Source organism: Gobio gobio, assembly GCF_949357685.1.
Source record: "Gobio gobio genome assembly, chromosome: 7".
NCBI classification, from domain to species: Eukaryota; Metazoa; Chordata; class Actinopteri; order Cypriniformes; family Gobionidae; genus Gobio; species Gobio gobio.
The window spans coordinates 38,366,247-38,384,806 of record NC_137103.1 but is presented as its reverse complement, the minus strand read 5'-3'; the positions used below and the strand labels follow the sequence as shown (position 1 = coordinate 38,384,806).

At 38.5% G+C, this 18,560-nt stretch overlaps 1 protein-coding gene across 2 annotated transcripts in view; it reads left to right on the top strand.

Annotated features, from left to right (window-relative positions):
- fgf14 (fibroblast growth factor 14) overlaps positions 1–18,334 on the top strand; it is a gene marked incomplete at its 5' end in the record, with an annotated part of 154,067 nt that extends 135,733 nt beyond the window's left edge. For both annotated transcript variants that reach the window (XM_079821203.1, XM_079821204.1), the window contains 2 exons: positions 15,510–15,708; positions 17,920–18,334. In XM_079821203.1, coding sequence (XP_079677329.1) covers positions 15,510–15,708; positions 17,920–18,059 — 339 coding nt within the window. In that variant the 3' untranslated portion in view covers positions 18,060–18,334. The remainder of the gene's footprint in view (positions 1–15,509; positions 15,709–17,919) is intronic.
- Positions 18,335–18,560: the final 226 nt, after the last annotated feature.

The window sequence follows — 18,560 nt, the reverse complement described above, 5'->3', positions numbered from 1 at the left end:
GTTGTCGCATTTTGCGTTTCAAAATGCGCCACACATTCTCTATTGGAGACCGGTCGGGACTGCAGGCAGGCCAGTCAAGTACCCGTACCCTCTTCCTCCGCAGCCAGGACTTTGTAACGTGTGCAGAATGTGGTTTTGCATTGTCTTGTTGAAATATGCATGGACGTCCCTGGAAAAGATGTCTCCTTGAAGGCAGCATATTATGCTCCAAAATCTCTATGTACTTTTCAGCATTAATGGTGCCTTCACAGAAGTGTAAGTTACCTTTGCCAAGGGCACTGACACAACCCCATACCATGACAGACCCTGGCTTTTGAACTTGTTGCTGGTAACAGTCTGGATGATCCTTTTTTTCTTTGGTCCGGAGCACACGGCGTCCATTCCTCCCAAAAAATACCTGAAATACTGATTCATCTGACCACAGTACACGTTTCCACTGTGTGATGGTCCATCCCAGATGCCTCCGAGCCCAGAGAAGTCGACGGCGCTTCTGGACACTGTTAACATAGGGCTTCCTTTTGGCACAGTACAGTTTTAACTGGCATTTGTTGATGTAACTATGTATTGTGGTACTTGACAAAGGTTTGCCAAAGTAGTCCTGAGCCCATGTGGTGATATCGCTTCTAGATGAATGACGATTCTTGATGCAGTGCCGCCTGAGGGATCGGAGATCACGGTTGTTCAGCTTAGGCTTGCGCCCTTGTCCTTTACGCACTGAAATTCCTCCAGATTCCTTGAATCTTTTAATTATGTTATGCACTGTTGAATGTGAAATATCCAAATCTCTTCCTATCTTTCTTTGAGGAACATTGTTTTTAAACATTTCAATAATTTTCTCACGTATTTGTTGGAAAACTGGCGATCCTCGGCCCATCTTTGCTCCTAAAGGATTAGACCTTTCTTGGATGCTGCTTTTGTACCAAATCATAATTACAATCACCTGTTGACATTACCTGTTTCAAATCACATCATTATTTAACCATTTTACCTCATTACTAGCCCTAAATTGCTCCTGTCCCAACTTTTTTTGAAATGTGTTGCAGGTCTGAATGACAGGAAAGGATGCATATTTACAAATTACTTGAAGTTGACCAGACAAAACATGAAATATTTTGTGTTCATATTGTCTGCAATGAAATACAAGTCAAAGTACATTTAGAAATCACTTCTTTTTTTTTTTTTTTTTGCGTTTTCCATACTGTCCCAACATTTTCTGATTTGGGGTTGTACTATATAAACAGCGTAAAGTAAACATCGTCATTATTCCTCAGCATTAGTTCATAAACAATTACCTGGCATAAATGTGTGCTATTCATTGATTGAACCGCTCTGAAGCACAGTTTCTTGAGCCTGTACAACCTGCAACAGTGCCACGTTTTTCCCACGGTTAGATCAGCAAGTTACAATTGATGAAAGTAGATTTGACAGTAGATTTTCGTCATAGTTTTTGTATTCCAAAAGGTTTTTATTTAAAAAAAACATTTTTTTTAGGTATTAAGTAGGGATGGGCAACAGTGGTCGAGTAATCGAGTACTCGAACGTGACAGCGATCATCGTTCATGAGAACGATGATCGCCCTGACTTTTAAAAAATATATTTGTCTCTTTTTTATTGGTTATTGCGTCATTTTGCGCGGTACCTGAGGTCTGATTGGTTAGCGTTATACAGCACGCCTCCAGACCGCGGCGAAATAAGGTGAAACTGCAGACGTGCACTGCAGAGATGTCTGGAATCACTGTGATCATTAAATGTTTAGTGCAAGATGTGCAGCGCCAATCTGTCATAGCCTACATAGCATTATATTGAGAACACGATGGAAATAGAATGCTGTAAATTCTCTGTGCTTAGTTCCCCGTGTATCAGCTGTTCAAGGAAATCCACAGAGAAACTAGCGAGAACACTCAGACTAGCGTGTGTCCTTTTCTGCAGATGCACGTTGTAAGATTACTTTTATGTTGTCTATATCTGATTAATCTAATATAAAACGCGTTTGGTTGAGCTTAATAAGCTAGCAAAGCGCTGCCGTTATACCGGCTGTTGTTCATTCTCTTCCGTTTCAATGCATTAATGCTCGACATTATGGTTTAGAGACGGTCATATTCTTTTTAGATATAGGCTATTTCTTTCTGAGAATCATTGATATTAGTAATGCAGCAGTGCTATACTGTTCTCGTATTTTTTAACAGTAGACCTAGTTTATTTAAAGTTGTTTTTCGTTATGAGTTCGAAAACGCGCAGTGACGTCTGTAGACACTTCGATCATGAATAATACAATTAAGTGCATGATGTGCAGAGTCAATCTGTCATAGCATTATAATGAGAACACGATTTTAATAAAATGTTGTGTCTGTGTGCTTTCGTTGTCCGTGTATCAGCGTTGTTAAGGAGAGCGCATTCAAAATGTTCCGTTTCAAACCATAGCCTGTAAAATCTAGCATGCTGAAGTTCACGTGCGCATTCACGTCCTTTTGTGTTGATTTAAGTTGTAATAGGTTCATATTAATCTGATATAGGGTGCGTTTGGTTGAGTTTATTAACCAGCTAGCAAGCTCTGCAGGGTGGTGTTATTTCACTGTTTCAGCTCAAATGCAATGCTCGATATTATTGACTTGGTTATTTGAGACGGTCATTTTATAAAGATGTTTCTTTTTCAAAGACATATGCCCATAATCTAGCAGTTATTTTTTGTTTTATGTGTTCATGTTTTCATATACCTGTGTTCATGTCACGTTTGTATTTGTCAGCAACCATTTTCATAACAATATTGTCATTATCTCAATGACGGACATGCCCCGCCCCCTACTCGAGTACTCGTTTTTGAGACCTATCGATGATCGAAATGAGAAATTGACAAAAATGCCCATCCCTAGTATTAAGGTTTTTATTTCGTTATCATCTCATTTTCGTCAGTGAAAAAGGATGTTAACATGTGCAAATCTCGCACACCCCTATTAATGACTGTATGGGCCCTATTTTAACGATCTGAAACGCAAGTGTCAAAGCGCGAACCGCAAGTAACTTTGTGGGCGGGTCTCGGCGCTGTTGCTATTTTCCCGGCGGGATAAATGGCTCTTGCGCCCGGCGCAAATCTAAAATGGGTTGGTCTGAAGTAGCTTCGTTATTCATAGGTGTGGTTTGGGCGTAACGTGAATAAACCAATCCAAGCGTCATCCAACATTCCCTTTAAAAGCAGGTGCGCAAGTTCCATTATGGATTGCTATTATTATGGCGTATTTACCAGGCGCACGTCAGGAGCGGTTCACAGCCGAGGAGACTGATGTTCTTGTAGAGCAGTGAAAGACAGAGAAGTGAAGTTGTAATGTTGTACATCATGGTAAAGGTGATTTCACAGTCTTTTTTTTTTTTTTCAGTCTTTCAGTTTTTTCAGTTTTTCAGTCGATTTTTGTTCCTGGTTCTTGACGGACAAACCAATTTGTCAGATGTCCTTATATACATATATGTCTTGCCACTATTGGACAAACAGGTCTTATCCTTAATTATTACAATTAGCCTGAATCATTTGTAAGCTAGATTTATGCCTATTTTTTTCACATCTTCGTGGCACACCACAATGATTTCCGTCATCTCATGTGTTAATATTTTTTTAGTGTAACAATTTATGATTTGCAAAAATAACTGTTGCATCTGTGTAGATTACATGAGCAAAGTGTATGCGCGTTGTGCACGCTATACATTATGGTCAAGCATGCGCCCTTAAAATAGCATAATGAACAACGCGCAACGCGCCACTGACTTTAGACTAGGTTTTTTCTGGTCAGTGGCGCAATTGTTTAATGGAACAGCAAAATAGCACCAGGGATTGTTTGCGCCGGAACACGCCTCCTTTTTTGCGCTGAACCGCCCAGGGAGCGCAAGTGCATTCACTAGTTTAGCGACGTGCTTCTGTGGAGGGAAAAGAGCGCTTTGCGCGGGTGCAAAATAGGAATGACACATGCGTCGGTGTACAAAGTCAATTGCGCTGGGTGCAAGATAGGGCCCTTTGTGTGAAAGGGGCTATTGAGAGTTTACAGGCAAAAACTTTAACATGCATCCATTTCAATGTGTTGCAAAGCCCAAGATCACTCATATTTGTTATTTTAGGAAGAATATGATCTAAAACAAACTTAAAACTACATTTTTACATTTTGTGGCAAACTTGTGAGTGGCTGGCTCTGCAAACCTTGCAACCCAGCCGTGTGACTGCCACAATATTTCAATTAATTTTTAATTTAATGCTTTGGTATTATAAGTGATTGCCTGTGTTATGCAGATACTAAGGTGTTCTTGTTGCTAGGTTGTTCTAGCAGGTTTCTGGGTTGTTGCTAGAGTCTTCTAGGAGGTTGCTATGTTGTTACTAAGAGGCTGCTAACAGTCCAAATCCAAGATTTCCACCCACAAGTTGATATAACACAGGTCATCCTCCTTCGAGTCTATGGATTTTTGTGCCTGTTTTCTTAGGATCACTTAGGAAAATATAGCATGCCTCTCGACATCAAGCTGCACAATTTGAGGAATTATTCATGTGCATGGAATAAGTTATGAAAATATCAAAATACCGTTGTTTACCGCACATATATTTGATGCATTTTTCAAATAAATCCCATGATGCAGCTGAAAGCCTAAAGGCAAAATCCATGTTTCTCTCTTAGGGCATTGGACTGTGTGTCATCTACATCTCTGTCAGGCTGACAGCTAGGGAATTGTGCGCCGTGTGACTGCCACAGCCCCGAGTAGTGCCTTTCTGCAGTCTGTCAGCTTGTTAGAGAGACCTCACATCTCCTGGCTAGTCAATAATGACTGCTGGATTACTCCTTTAAGACCAGACTGGCCTCAATTTAAAGATCAACAGCTCTTTGGTGGCCAGTGCTGGCTCACAGGAAGTTTATCCACTGAGATCTCCCTCAAGGTCGAGCACTGTGGGGAGTTCCTAGACTGACTTGCGGCTGGGTCATTCACAGGAAACTGTGCCATTTATGCTTGGAAATTTCAGGATTTAAAAAAAAAAATTGTGTCATTTGAAAAGGTTACTGTCGAACTTTAGGGAAATAATATTTTCCAACCTCAGACTCGATGTACCAGGACCGTAACCGCTATGGACATTAAGGGACCACCAGAGGGAAATGTGTTTCCCCAAATAAGTTTAGTGATCAACAAATAAATATTTATTTATATATTAGATTAAAAGTCTCTAGTTTTGTGCAGTTATGCTACCATTCAAAATTTTGAAATATTATAATAAAACGTGAAATATTATTACAATGTAAAATAACTTTGAACTATTTAATATATTTTAAGATGTCATTTCTTCTTGACATTTATTTAATATATAATTTATTTGTAACAATGTACTGTCACTTTTGATCATTTGAATGCACCATATACACTGAAAAAAATAAATGCACTGGTCATTTTTTGGCCAGGACATTATCCAGTAATTTTACGAATTGAGTAATTTAACCCTAAAACACAACACAATGTTATTCAAAATATAAGTAAAACACCTGTTAATAACCAATATGGAAAATTCCTTTTTATATATATATATATATATATATATATATTTAAATATTATAAAGTACTATACTATATATTTTTACAGACTTTGTACAGTGTAGCAGGCCAATAAGTTAACATAATAAAAAAATTATAAAGACTGTAAAACAAACGTGTCTGTTTGATAATGTTTTTTTTAAATGGGTGAAATTCTGTATGATCCTTTTAATTATAATGCTGATAAATGGGGACATGCAAATTGGCTGATATTCTAATGAAAAGCAAACATTAAATAAAAATTATTCTTATGCATTAAACACTAAACAGTGTAAATAAGGTAAATAAGTTCATTATCCTGTTAAATATTTCAGTAGTAAGTCACAGGGACACACATAGTACTAAAATGGCACTGTTTTTAGAGAATGACCCTGCTACAGTAAGGGTGTCCTCCTCAGCCCTCGGTTCCAGCCTGTGCCAGTGTGAACTGGACCACAACCAGCCATTCAATCCGAGTGTCTCTCGGTCTTGAGAGCTTTATGCATGATGCATCACTCAGACAAAAACGGCATACATATTTCAGTCACTGAGATATCCTCAACAGGGAAATAATTTGTTTTTACCTGTACTTTACTTGATTTTAGATTTATGATCGTCTCATCTGGTATGCATAGAGATGAGGCTTGATTCAAGATTTAAGACCTACAGTACAGAATTTGCTGTGGGGCTTCACAGGATATGTTTCTGAGTAAACACACAAAAGCTAAAGGAGAGACACTTAAAGTGCACTCCGAATGTAGGGACATTGCCTTTCATAGAGATGGTGTTAAAAATCTACCACACAGCCGAAAGGTCACTCTCTTCAGGGAGACTGAACGGATAGTTTTAAGTGCTTGCGGTTAGACTGCTCTTCAAAAGGCAATGGGCTCTTAGTTATTCATCATGGAAAAAAATCACTCCATAATCAACAAAGAGATGAATGACAGTGAGGAAGGATTTATAGTAGCACTTTAAAAAATATGTGTTTGAATTGGTAATCTACGGCAGTGTAAGTCACTGGATGACTGACAACAAGTATCATTGTAGCATTTTGTATGCTTCCACAGGCTTGATATCATGCCAAAGAGCTTGCAAAAGTAGAATAATATGCAAATTAAAATTAGAAATTAATGGTGTGAATGCAGACGTCTGCCACCGAAGGGAGTGAACCGTAACACATTATGCGCTGTGGTTGAGGCTCCGCCCTCATCTCCAATTTTAACAGGAACAAACTCTGTTTTCTTTTCGTCTGTCTCTCTGATATAGCTTCTTTTGTTTGGACTGCCTTTCAGACAGATTACATGTGCACAAAACCGTCAACAAGCCTCTTGCGCCCTATCCTATCATTCCTCATGTTGAGTCAAAAGATGCACATGTTGCCAAGAGGCTCATCAGAGCCTGCCAATACAATACATATTTATGTACCATCCATATTTAACAGTATCCTTTATGTTGTGTTTGGCTGGTTGAGGAAATTCAGTGAAGCTCACATTATATGGTTCTCTTTTGATGTTTCGACATGAAAAGAGATGTGAGGAAAGCTCCGTCTCTTCAAGATTAATAGACTTGATTCAAACGTTAACCTTAAATAATTTTCAATTATTCTGTTAGTGAGAAATCGTTTGGCAGGCCTGCACGAGGGAGCCCAGCCTGGCACGTTTTTGGATGTCTTGCTCGCTTTCTCGTGCTCTGTCTCCCCCTGTCTATTTTTTTGTATTCCTAGTCCAGCCTAGACTCCCTTCTCTCATTTCTGTATTTTCACTCCTTCGCACTCCCTCTCTTCCCTCCTCCCCCTGTCTCTCTGTCTGCTCTCAGAGAGGGATGGGGTTGATTATCTGTGTCTAAAGTAAACTGCCCTTTCCGGCACTGGCCAAGGTCAATTACGGCCACACATTCAAAGCAGAATAAATGCAAGGGGTGAAAGACAGGTGCAGTAGATGGGCTTGCAAACAGCTTTTTCTACACCTTTCCATCATTAAGAGAGCTTTCATATCTCTTCAACTTACCTTTTTCAGTCATTTCATTGGTTTGAAATATTTAAATCATTAATATAAGGACCACTTGCACATCCGTAGAAGATCGGTTGTTCAGTGATAGCCTGGTGAAATGCCAAAGGATATATATTTAGGTTTTTACTTAGTCTACTAATTATTTGATAGTAATTAAGTTCTCAACAGGCTCCAACTGAGATAATCAACTCTTCCATGATGCATTGTTTCACATAGTGACTCTTGAAACGCGAACAAAAGATTCCATGTAAATGCATATTCGAATACTAAAAATACTGATGTCGCTCTTTAACAAAATAAAAAGGAAAGAAGGGAAAAAAACTTAATTGCTAGGCAGGAGCCTTTCAAGCGTTACCATGGTTACACGATAGAAAGGTATGTGCTGTTTTAATAGCAGGCTGTGAAATGGAAGAGCTGTCAAGAAAAGAGCATCAGGCAGACGGCGGTTAAAAGCATGGATTGACTCTTCCTCATAGTGTTTGCTGCCAGAGATCAAAGTTAGACCGTGTGGCACATGTCACCTGTCTAATTTGTTGGCTAGGATGCAAAATTAAATAAAGCTTTCATTGTATTGACCGCCAGCTCTCTTTGTGCCACCCATGGGAGACATTTGCAGTCAGCAATCAAGTTTAGCAAGCAAGGGAGGCTCAGCCTGCTCAAAAATGTGTTCTAAATAAATATAACTCTAAAACAGTACAATTAACTGTTGCTTTAATCAATTTTGTGTATAATTCAGTATGCAATGCTTAAAGATGCATTTTAAGTTGTTTTAATGTGCACTAGCCTGTCTAAAATGTAGCTGAAATATGCCTCCTTCCATATAAAATAACCAATCATTACCAGTGGTAACCTTTTAAAGCAATTAGCTGTCAGTATCGCTTTAGTGTGACTAAAGTCTGCTTGTGATTAACACAACGGGTGGAGAGAATAAAGAATCCAATAAACATCAGATTTAGAGAGACTTAAAATGTCCACATTATTAAACTGAATGACTGCATATCTCTGTGATTCAGAGTTTTGTATATTAATTAGCCATTTTTAATAGAAAGAAAATCATTAACTAAATTGGCCTCTCTTTTATTTATTCATACTTGTTTTTATTTTTATTAAGTTCAGTCAGTCAGTTTAGTGTAGATTTTATTATATTCAAGACTTCTGAGTTACATCAAAGAATGGAAGGCTTTGTTTTAAGATGGAGACTTTGTACATTCTCTATATCACAATAATCTATTTCAAAAGGAAAGTTGCTAAGATGAAAGTACATTTGAAAGACATCTTCTAAGCAGTGTAATCAATACTACAAAGATACTAACATTTTACTTTTTTTAGTTTATGAGAATCATTAAGAAGTGACTAATTCTGTCTCTGGTCTTGACGATTCTTCTCTATCTTATAAACGTTTACAGTAACACTTTACAATAAGGTTGTATTAGTTAACATGAACTAACCATGAACAACACCTCTGTTCAGCATTAGTTCATCTTTGTTAACGTTAGTTCATAAAAATCCAGCTGTTCGTGGTGTGTTCATGTTAGTTCACAGTGCATTAACTAATGTCAGCAAGATTATTAGTAGGGATGTGGCGGTGAGGAAATTTTCCCACCGGTTAATCGAGTGTGACAACACCGGCAATACTTGTGTCACCGACTCGGCTTTTAAATCACTAATTATATCTAACCGAAAGTAACATGCACACGACTGCTCGGGCTTCCATAACGCAACTGAAAACTGAACTGAAAACGCGCCAGTGCGCACACACCGTGAATGACAGCTCGTCTGTAAATGCTCGCTCTGTGAGGCCATGGGTGCGTCTCAATCAACTCCCTAGTTCAGTAGTCAGGGCACTGATCAGGCATTGAGTTAAGTCCTGATCAATGCCCTGACTACTGAACTAGGGAGCTGATTGAGACGCACGCCATGAATGAATGACAGTTCGTCCGTAAATGCACGCTCTGTGCGGCCGTGCACATTTTACTATCGGTTTTGAATTCGCGCCAATTCGGCTGCGGGTTGCTTGATTTGTGGGTTCATTAGTCTATTATTTTTCATGAAAAACACAACAACAAAACAAATGACAAACACCCTTAAATAGGTGCTTTTACGTTTCGCTTTGAAACCATATCTTCCGCGATCATCTCAGTGAGCTCCTCACTCTCGTGATGAATGAAATCTCCTGCCGCTGCCGGGACTCACAGTCGGATCATGCTTTATTAAGCAGACAAGTTCAGTTTTTATTTATATTGTCTGTTCTCTAACTGAACAAAATTATTTTATTACTATAAAAAAATCAAAACAGCGGTGGGCAAGTGATGACATACTGATGATATGTCTGGGGCCATGTATTTTGAGAATTTTGCAAGGGATGATTAAGACGAGTATTGGAATGGTCTATAGAAAATAATCATATTAATAATCATATTCTTTTGTATTTGGTATCCGGAGAGTGACTGAGGGTCCGATACTTAGTGTCGGGAGTGCAATAACAGTGATTATTCATTCAGCCCGGCTCCTAGATAACCAATATGCATTTGCTTGCTGTTATTTGAAAGGCACTATCCCTTAAAAAACAGCCTTAGCTATTTTCCTAAAAGTGAAGCACTAAATCATAAATGATTTAAAGTGGCCATTGTTAATATTTTCTTATTTCTTGGGCTTCACTTTCTAACTTTCCTTGTATAACACTGACTTTTCTGCCATGGTACGTGTGCACAATTAGACAATACATTCAGTAGTCCTTGGACACATCCAAGACAAAACATTAAGATACACATACACACATTTTGCGCACATACATGTTTCACTTACACCTTTATATATGACCTTTCTTCCTTAATAAATTTGAGAATGTTATAGTACTGCACTGTGTCTGTGGTTCCTTGAGCATTCTCCCAATATCTTGCGCTGCAGCTGCTGCCACACATCACAGGGGTGGACATCGACTGATGATTGAGAATATTGATATATTGATAGTCTACCTAAAAGTTAGATTCTAACAGCTGGGCAACACCGACTAGCAAGTCTATGCATTAGTAAATGTTGAAATTAACATTAACAAAGATAAATAAATGGTTTATAAGTGTATTTCATTATTAGTTCATGTTAACTAATGTAGTTAACTAATGAATCTTATTGTAAAGTGTTACCAAATTTACTTTACATCACCATTGCATTTTTGGCAATAGAAACATGCTTAGTTTTGGCAAAATGAATGAAACATTTATATTGTTTAATGTATTATGAAGTTTATATTTTTATATTAAGAAACTGATTGTGATATATTCACATTCTATGAGGAAAAGAAAGACATTTTGCTCCACTTTAGAAGTTGGGAGTAAGGCTAAACTGGCAAATTCGTTTGCCATTGTTGCCATATATGATTAACATTTTGTAGTGTCCACTATTGCTAACTAATTTAACCTTATAGTAAACATTTGTATACTTGTCTTTTGTCATTTCTGTTGAATGAAGCACATTGCACACACTTTTTCAGCCTTATTTGTAGGCCTACTCGACTAAGCTCTTTTGTGCAATAAGAGTGGCTTATAAATTACTCAAACGATTGAACTTTCACCACTCAATATGCCTGAAAGCATATATCTTTGGCTAGGTTTGATGCATTCATTGCATTGATTCATTGAAAATCACCAGTTGGTAGGATCTGGTTTGTGTTAAAGCCCTTGGTTAGCATGCAGTCAATGAAGTCAGCTGTTAGTGTTTAATCAAGGGTGCAAGAGAGCCCTCCAAAACACATCCGAGTTCAACTCCCTTACATAATGCAATTTCATCCCATTTGTTCTGCAATTGCATATGACTAACATGCCACTTAGTTCCTGTCTCCACTTCTTTTCTAACCAAGTACCTTTTCTGGATTTGACAAGAAACAATTTAACACAGAGAAATAACAGGCAGGAATGAGGTCTGTGGAAATGCCTCTCTTTTAGCTGCAAAAAAAACAAACAATAGTTCTCAAAAAATGTAGCTGTCATACAAGGGTGGCTGCAATGAGTGCACAACGTTAGAGAATAAACAGAAATACTTTATTCTCTAGTCTAGACTTTAGTCTATATCTAATAATGAACACCTAGGAGAATCACAGTAAAATGCAACCACTTCCAACATAAATAATACCGGACAAGGAACAAAGAGAACTTGGAACAAGTGTGGGATTAATTAACAACCAAGGAAAATAACTAGGGACACAGAACACAGGCAAATGAGAACAGGAAACACAGTGAAAACAAAACCAAAGCAGAACATACTCGTTACAGTAGCACCTTTGTATTATATTTTTAAGACCAATTTTAATGATGGTTATTAATATCTTTTAAAAAGAGGGTAGGAAAGTAGGTTTAACTTTCATTATAATGTATCATAGGGACTTCTATTTGTGAATAACTGACCTTTTAAAAAAATGAGATGAATAATCTCATATTCATCAGTGTTATTTTCACAAGGAAGTATTTAGGAAGTGCTTTACTGTAAAATCTGCCTCACTTGCCAATTAGAAGAGACTTTTAGAAGATATGCATATTTGTGCCTTTAGATCCTGCTTTCTTATTCAGATGTAAGGTCTTTAATGTGCAGTTTAATGATGGGTGTTAATGGAACTTGTAGATTTACAAATGATAGTTTTGGTGCTATTTACCAATAGAGAGAAGTGCTCCTAGGATTATTGAAGTGGTGAAGTTATTGAATCGACAGAGCAAGCCTGGAAGCTTTAATCAATGCAATAATTTGCAGGGTAATGCAACAAACACACAGTGTTTACAGATGGCACCAAATAATGGGTCATACAGAGGAGATGAATGGCTTTCACTGGCTAGATTAAGTCATTTTGAAGACAACTGTACACATCTTAATTTTTTATTTTAATGATATCAAAATCTGTTGAGTGGTAATTAAATGTAACAAATCATGTAAAAATCTATAATCTTTTATTGGAAAATTAAATTACATTTGATAAAACTTTGATAATTGCCTTAATCTTTTAAACAACTGAGAAGACCGTGATCAAACTACATTTTATAAAAATCACCTGTCAAGTTTATAATATATATTACCTCAGCATATGAGAGTCAAATTAGACTACAGGGAGTCATATAAAGATCACTCACTCAGTTCATCTATTGCCAAAATGATGAAAAAAAAGATCAGTCAAAAAATAGACAATTATCAGTCATTATGTCAGAATCAGAATGCGTAGTTTGATGTGAATAACACTGATTTTCTCTTAATCATGCCATCTGTTAGTGGGTGGGATATATTAGGCAGCAAGTGAACATTTTGTCCTCAAAGTTGAAAATGGTTAAGCGTAAGGATTTGAGCGAGTTTGACAAGGGCCAAATTGTGATGGCTAGACGACTGGGTCAGAGCATCTCCAAAACTGCAGCTCTTGTGGGGTGTTCCTGGTCTGCAGTGGTCAGTATCTATCAAAAGTGCTCCAAGGAGGGAACAGTGGTGAACCGGTGACAGGGTCAAGGGCGGCCAAGGCTCAATGATGCACATGGGGAGCGAAGGCTGGCCCTTGTGGTCCAATTAAAACAGACGAGCTACTGTAGCTCAAATTGCCCAAGAAGTTAATGCTGGTTTTGATAGAAAGGTGTCAGAATACAGTGCATCTCAGTTTGTTGCGTATGGGGCTGCATAGCCACAGACCAGTCAGGGTGCCCATGCCGACTCCTGTCCCCCGCCGAAAGTGCCAACAGTGGGCACATGAGCATCAGAACTGGACCACGGAGCAATGGAAGAAGCTGGCCTGGTCTGATGAGTCACATTTTCTTTTACATCACATGGATGGCCGGGTGCGTGTGCGTCGCTTACCTGGGGAACACATGGCATCAGGATGCACTATGGGAAGAAGGCAAGCCGGGAAATCTTGGGTCCTACCATTCATGTGGATGCTACTTTGACACATACCACCTACCTAAGCATTGTTGCAGACCATGTACACCCTTTCATGGAAACGGTCTTCCCTGGTGGCTGTGGCCTCTTTCAGCAGGATAATGTGCCCTGCCACAAAGCTAAAATTGTTCAGGAATGGTTTGAGGAGCACATTGAGTTTGAGGTGTTGACCTGGCCTCCAAATTCCCCAGATCTCAATCCAATCGAGCATCTGTGGGATGTGCTGAACAAACAAGTCCGATCCATGGAGGCCTCACCTCGCAACTTATGGACTTAAATTATCTGCTGCTAACATCTTGGTGCCCGATACCACAGCACACCTTCAGGGGTCTAGTGAAGCCCATGCCTTGACAAGTCAGGGCTGTTTTGGCAGCAAAAGGGGGACCAACACAATATTAGGAAGGTGGTCATAATATTATGCCTGATCTGTGCAAGAAAAAGTATGTGAACCGCTTGCAGAATCTTAAACTAAATAAGAGAGATCATACAAAATGCAGGTTTTTTTATTTAGTACTGTCCTGAATAAGATATTTTACATAAAAGATGTTTACATATAGTCCACAAGACAAAAAACAGCTGAATTTATTCAAAATGACCCTGTTCAAAATGTTATGAACCATTGATTTTCAATACTGTGTGTCATTCCCTGGATGATCCTGCCCAATGTTCTTCTGAAAAATCCTTCAGGTCCTGCAAACTCTTCAGTTTTCCAGCATCTTTTGAATATTTGAGCCCTTTCCAGCAGTGACTGACTGATTTTGAGATCCATCTTTTCACACTGAGGACAACTGGGGGACTCAAACACAACTATTAAAAAAGGGTCAAACATTCACTGATGCTCCAGAAGGAAACACGATGCAATAAGAGCCGGGGGTGAAAACTTATTGAATTTTAAAATCAAGGTGAATTGTACTTAATTGGTCTTCCGGGAAACATGCAAGTATCTTCTGTTGCTTCTGAAGGGCAGTACTAAATGAAAAAAAAAAAAGAAGATTTTAACACAAAATAAGACGCATTTCGACATCTTCAGTCTGTTCAAAAGTTTTCACCCAAGATGTTTTGGAAAATAAGACATTTTAATCAGATCCGTAGCTTTAGAAAAAATTCTCATTTTGAGATTCAATATTTACAGATAATGTTTACTGCTTCTGCTAGATTCAGAATCTGGTATCCCAAATGAACTGCAAAATAACATTTTATGGAGCCAAATGAGGTGTGAGAGTACAGAATGCCCACAATTTACATTTTGCTCTGAGGTGTGGAATCAGTAGCAGTGAAAAGATGGCGAAGAAGAGGTTGGAATGCCCTTGCTAAAGTGTGGATTGTGCAATTGGATATGGATATTTGAAGAAAATAATAGACTTAGCATGGCTGAGCATGGCACCTGGAGTGAAGGTGAAAGTACAGATTAATTTGTCATGAGCGAATATCACATTTTGTCTTGGGGCCAATTATTTTGTCTGTATGCTCATTCAGGTATCAGCAGACAGACGTGTTGTGTCTGCCTACAGATTAGACCTCAGGCATATCACCATGCATACAGAGTAATAGGAAAATGTACAGGAATTTGAATGTTATTCTGGGAACTCTCTGCGTTCTGATGACAAGTTTGCTATTTCTATTCTCTTAATTAAACAAACCGAAACCCCACAAACTGATTCAGTGTCTTTTCAATTGTCTGTATTAACATATAGATGTTATTCAGAGTGGGTGCCATATTTAATGAATGAATGGAAGGATGTATAGCTGTTGTTAAAATTTCCCTCACTGCTAATTAAATATGGATTTTAATGTGTTTTAAATCTTAATGAAATAAATGAGGGTTTGCAAACTCTTAGGGGTTTGTGATGGAAGTGCAGGAGGGTTGCGAAATGAGATAGAAATGGCAATGCTAAATGTAAAAAATATATATTAACCAAAAAATATTTCAAAATATATATATATTTCCAAGTCAAAGGGCTAAAAAGCATTTTATGATGTTCATATTATAAATGGTTATTTGTGTTATCAACACAAAATTTCCCACAGCACTTATGTGACTCCATTCTCTTTTGTCTCTCTTTCTTGCAGGAACTGTTTACGCCGGAATGCAAGTTTAAAGAGTCTGTGTTCGAAAACTACTATGTGATCTACTCATCCATGCTGTATAGGCAGCAGGAGTCGGGGAGAGCATGGTTCCTTGGCTTGAATAAAGATGGCCAGGCCATGAAGGGGAACCGGGTGAAGAAAACTAAACCAGCTGCTCACTTCCTGCCCAAGCCATTAGAAGGTAAAGCATGCTCTGAAAACCTCGAGAGAACGGTTAACATCCAGGTCACTGTGACACTAGTAGAATGGCAATGAACAGCATGAGTCCCTGAGAGATATGCTTTTGCTTGATGCCTTTTTACAGTTTTTCTCAACTGGTTTTACACATTTCTTCAAACTGAGGTCAAGGTTTTCAAAACAAGGAACACTTTTCCAAAAACACTTCCATTTTCATAGCGTTAATACAAATGACAACATACATCATTAAAAAAAACGCACAAAATCTCCAGTCTAAGGTTCAAGATTTCAAAACTTTTAATACAAACAACTACAGCGATGGAGGAGGTAGAAGATGGTAAGAGAGAACAGGTAGAAAAGATAAAGATGAGAGAGGAAGAGTGGAGGAGGAAGACAGATGATGGAAGAGAAATAGGAATGCATATAGAATGAGGAGAGGAGAGGACATCGAAAGAGTTGAGGAAAGAATAAGAGGAGACAAAGTAAGAAGAGGTGAGGGGACAGTCTCAAATGAAATGAGAGCAAGTCTAACTGACAGTGAATCATGGTATCTTGATAGAGGCCAGACAAGAGTTAAGGCTAATGTGAGCAGATCTACATTGACAATCTCAAGAAAACCAAGGGAAGACCCAACATCGCCATCTGTGCCATGCTCTCATGGGCCGTATAACATGCATGTGTGAATTGCATGAATTGAACACAAATGAAAGGCTTGATTAATGGTAAGATATTTAGTGGCAAAAAACATTTTTGTACATTTGGTTTGCAATATGTACCATATAGAAAAACACACATAAAATATGAAAATAAATGTATGGAAAGAAATATCTTGATTAATATCATAACTTGAATATGTTGTGCAGTCGATAGAAAACAAAAATTTTGATATCATTTGATTTTGTTTAAAGTGTTACCTGAAACTGATGCAGCATGTATTATGCAGTGAAAAATAAACAATTTAAAATAAAAATAATAAATATAATTATACAAAATAATAATAATTTTGCTGAATTAAATAGAACTAACTTTTAAAAGCACTGAAATGTGTCAAATAAGTTGAGAAACACTGTAATCAGCAAAAGAGGCCTTGTCAGTGTTGTTAGCTGAGTTCTGCGTAAAATCGTGGGTAAAAACCATAATGATGTTTAAATAATGTATGCATTTTGATACACAATTGGATGTCTAGACTGCTCTTTTAAATGAAAGCAAATCCAAAAATTACCATAAAAATAGCATAAAAATGATTTGAAATGGCATGTGCGCTATATTGCAAGTCATACGATAACTGAAATTAACCAAATGTATTATTCCTTAATACAGTCCCTTTTGTTTGTTTGTTGAGTTAAAATATTAAAATGTGTTAGAAAAGCATCTGTACAGAGCAAACACAGGTCACAGAAACTGACACATTTCAGATTTGGGGAAAATGAGGATCATGAGTATCATCATTATCTTGACAATGAGCTCCTCACCATGGGTTCGACCAGACACATTTGGCTTTATATTCCCATTATCTGATTACATAATGATTTATTACTCAATAAACATTATTTCACAGCACCACATATCCAAGACCCACCTTCATACCATTATGATGGACAACCTGTCCTTCCCAATATTCCTTACAGCTCCTTTATGGCCACACTGTAAAATGTGTCAGGCTAGCGTGAGATTGATGCTTAATGTACGGTTTGAGGTGTAATTTGCAATGACGTGTGGCCCATTTCTGTCTGTGCGATGCTTTATTGCCATGTACAGATGCTCACATTTTAAACTAAGCTCTCATCTTGTTGTGTATTCATAATTTTTTCCGCTAATACCTAAACACCAGCCAGCAACCCATAGTGTAGCGGCACTGCTAAGAATACAGTAAGTTTGAACTGACATGAAGCAGTGAACCTAGTCAAATGCATCCCAAGAGATCAGACCATCTTCTCATCACAACTAAGGATGGGATGCAGCCCTGCAGACAGCTTGCCCGCAATTTGACAAACTCGCACATGTCCTGTCAGAGTTGCCCTAATGAATGTTGTCTTTTTAGCCAAGTTTCAGGTTTCGAAATGAAAACGAGTTGGGAGAAACTTTTCTACACATAATTATTTGCAGATTTCAGTCATATTCCTGGCCGGCCCCAAAAATCCTTTCCAACTAGAGAGACAGATGGGGCGGCTGTGGTTAGCTGGCTGACTCTTGCCTTCTCTGATGTCTTTTGCAGTTGCGATGTACCGAGAGCCATCATTGCATGACGTGGGGGAGACAGTGCCCAAACCTGCCGTGCCTCCCAGTAAAAGCACAGAGCCGGCCGTCATGAACGGAGGCAAACCTGTCAGCAAGGAAACCAAGCCCACCACATAGCTAGATCCCAGCTCGGCCATGCTCCTTTTGTCAGACTCTCCATGTTTGTGGATCAGATCCAGGCGTCCTCTGCTCTCTCCTCCCCATTCCCTCCACCCCACTTCACTCCTCGGACTGTTCCGATCTAATTGGACGATGGACTGGCTCCGGAAGAGTGGTCAGCTGTGCACGTAGGAGGATGCAACTGGATAAACCAGCTAAACTTTCACCATGGAATGCCCTAACTGATATGGAATGCCTTTTGACATACAATAAAGCCGATGTTTTTTCTGTAATCGAGACAATCCACGAGAATGAAATTGTGTACCGCAGGCGCTTGCGTGGCGGTTCTTTTGCCTGCTAACAGTCACCCGTTATAACCCTTTTCTTGAACCCTGGCGCAGCAGAGACCGTACATTTCAGATCTATTTTCTATATACGCAGTAACACCAGCCACACTCTGGGGTAATACTGTAAAGATATACATATATGGACAGCAGTCCACAAATGTTTTTTTTTTTT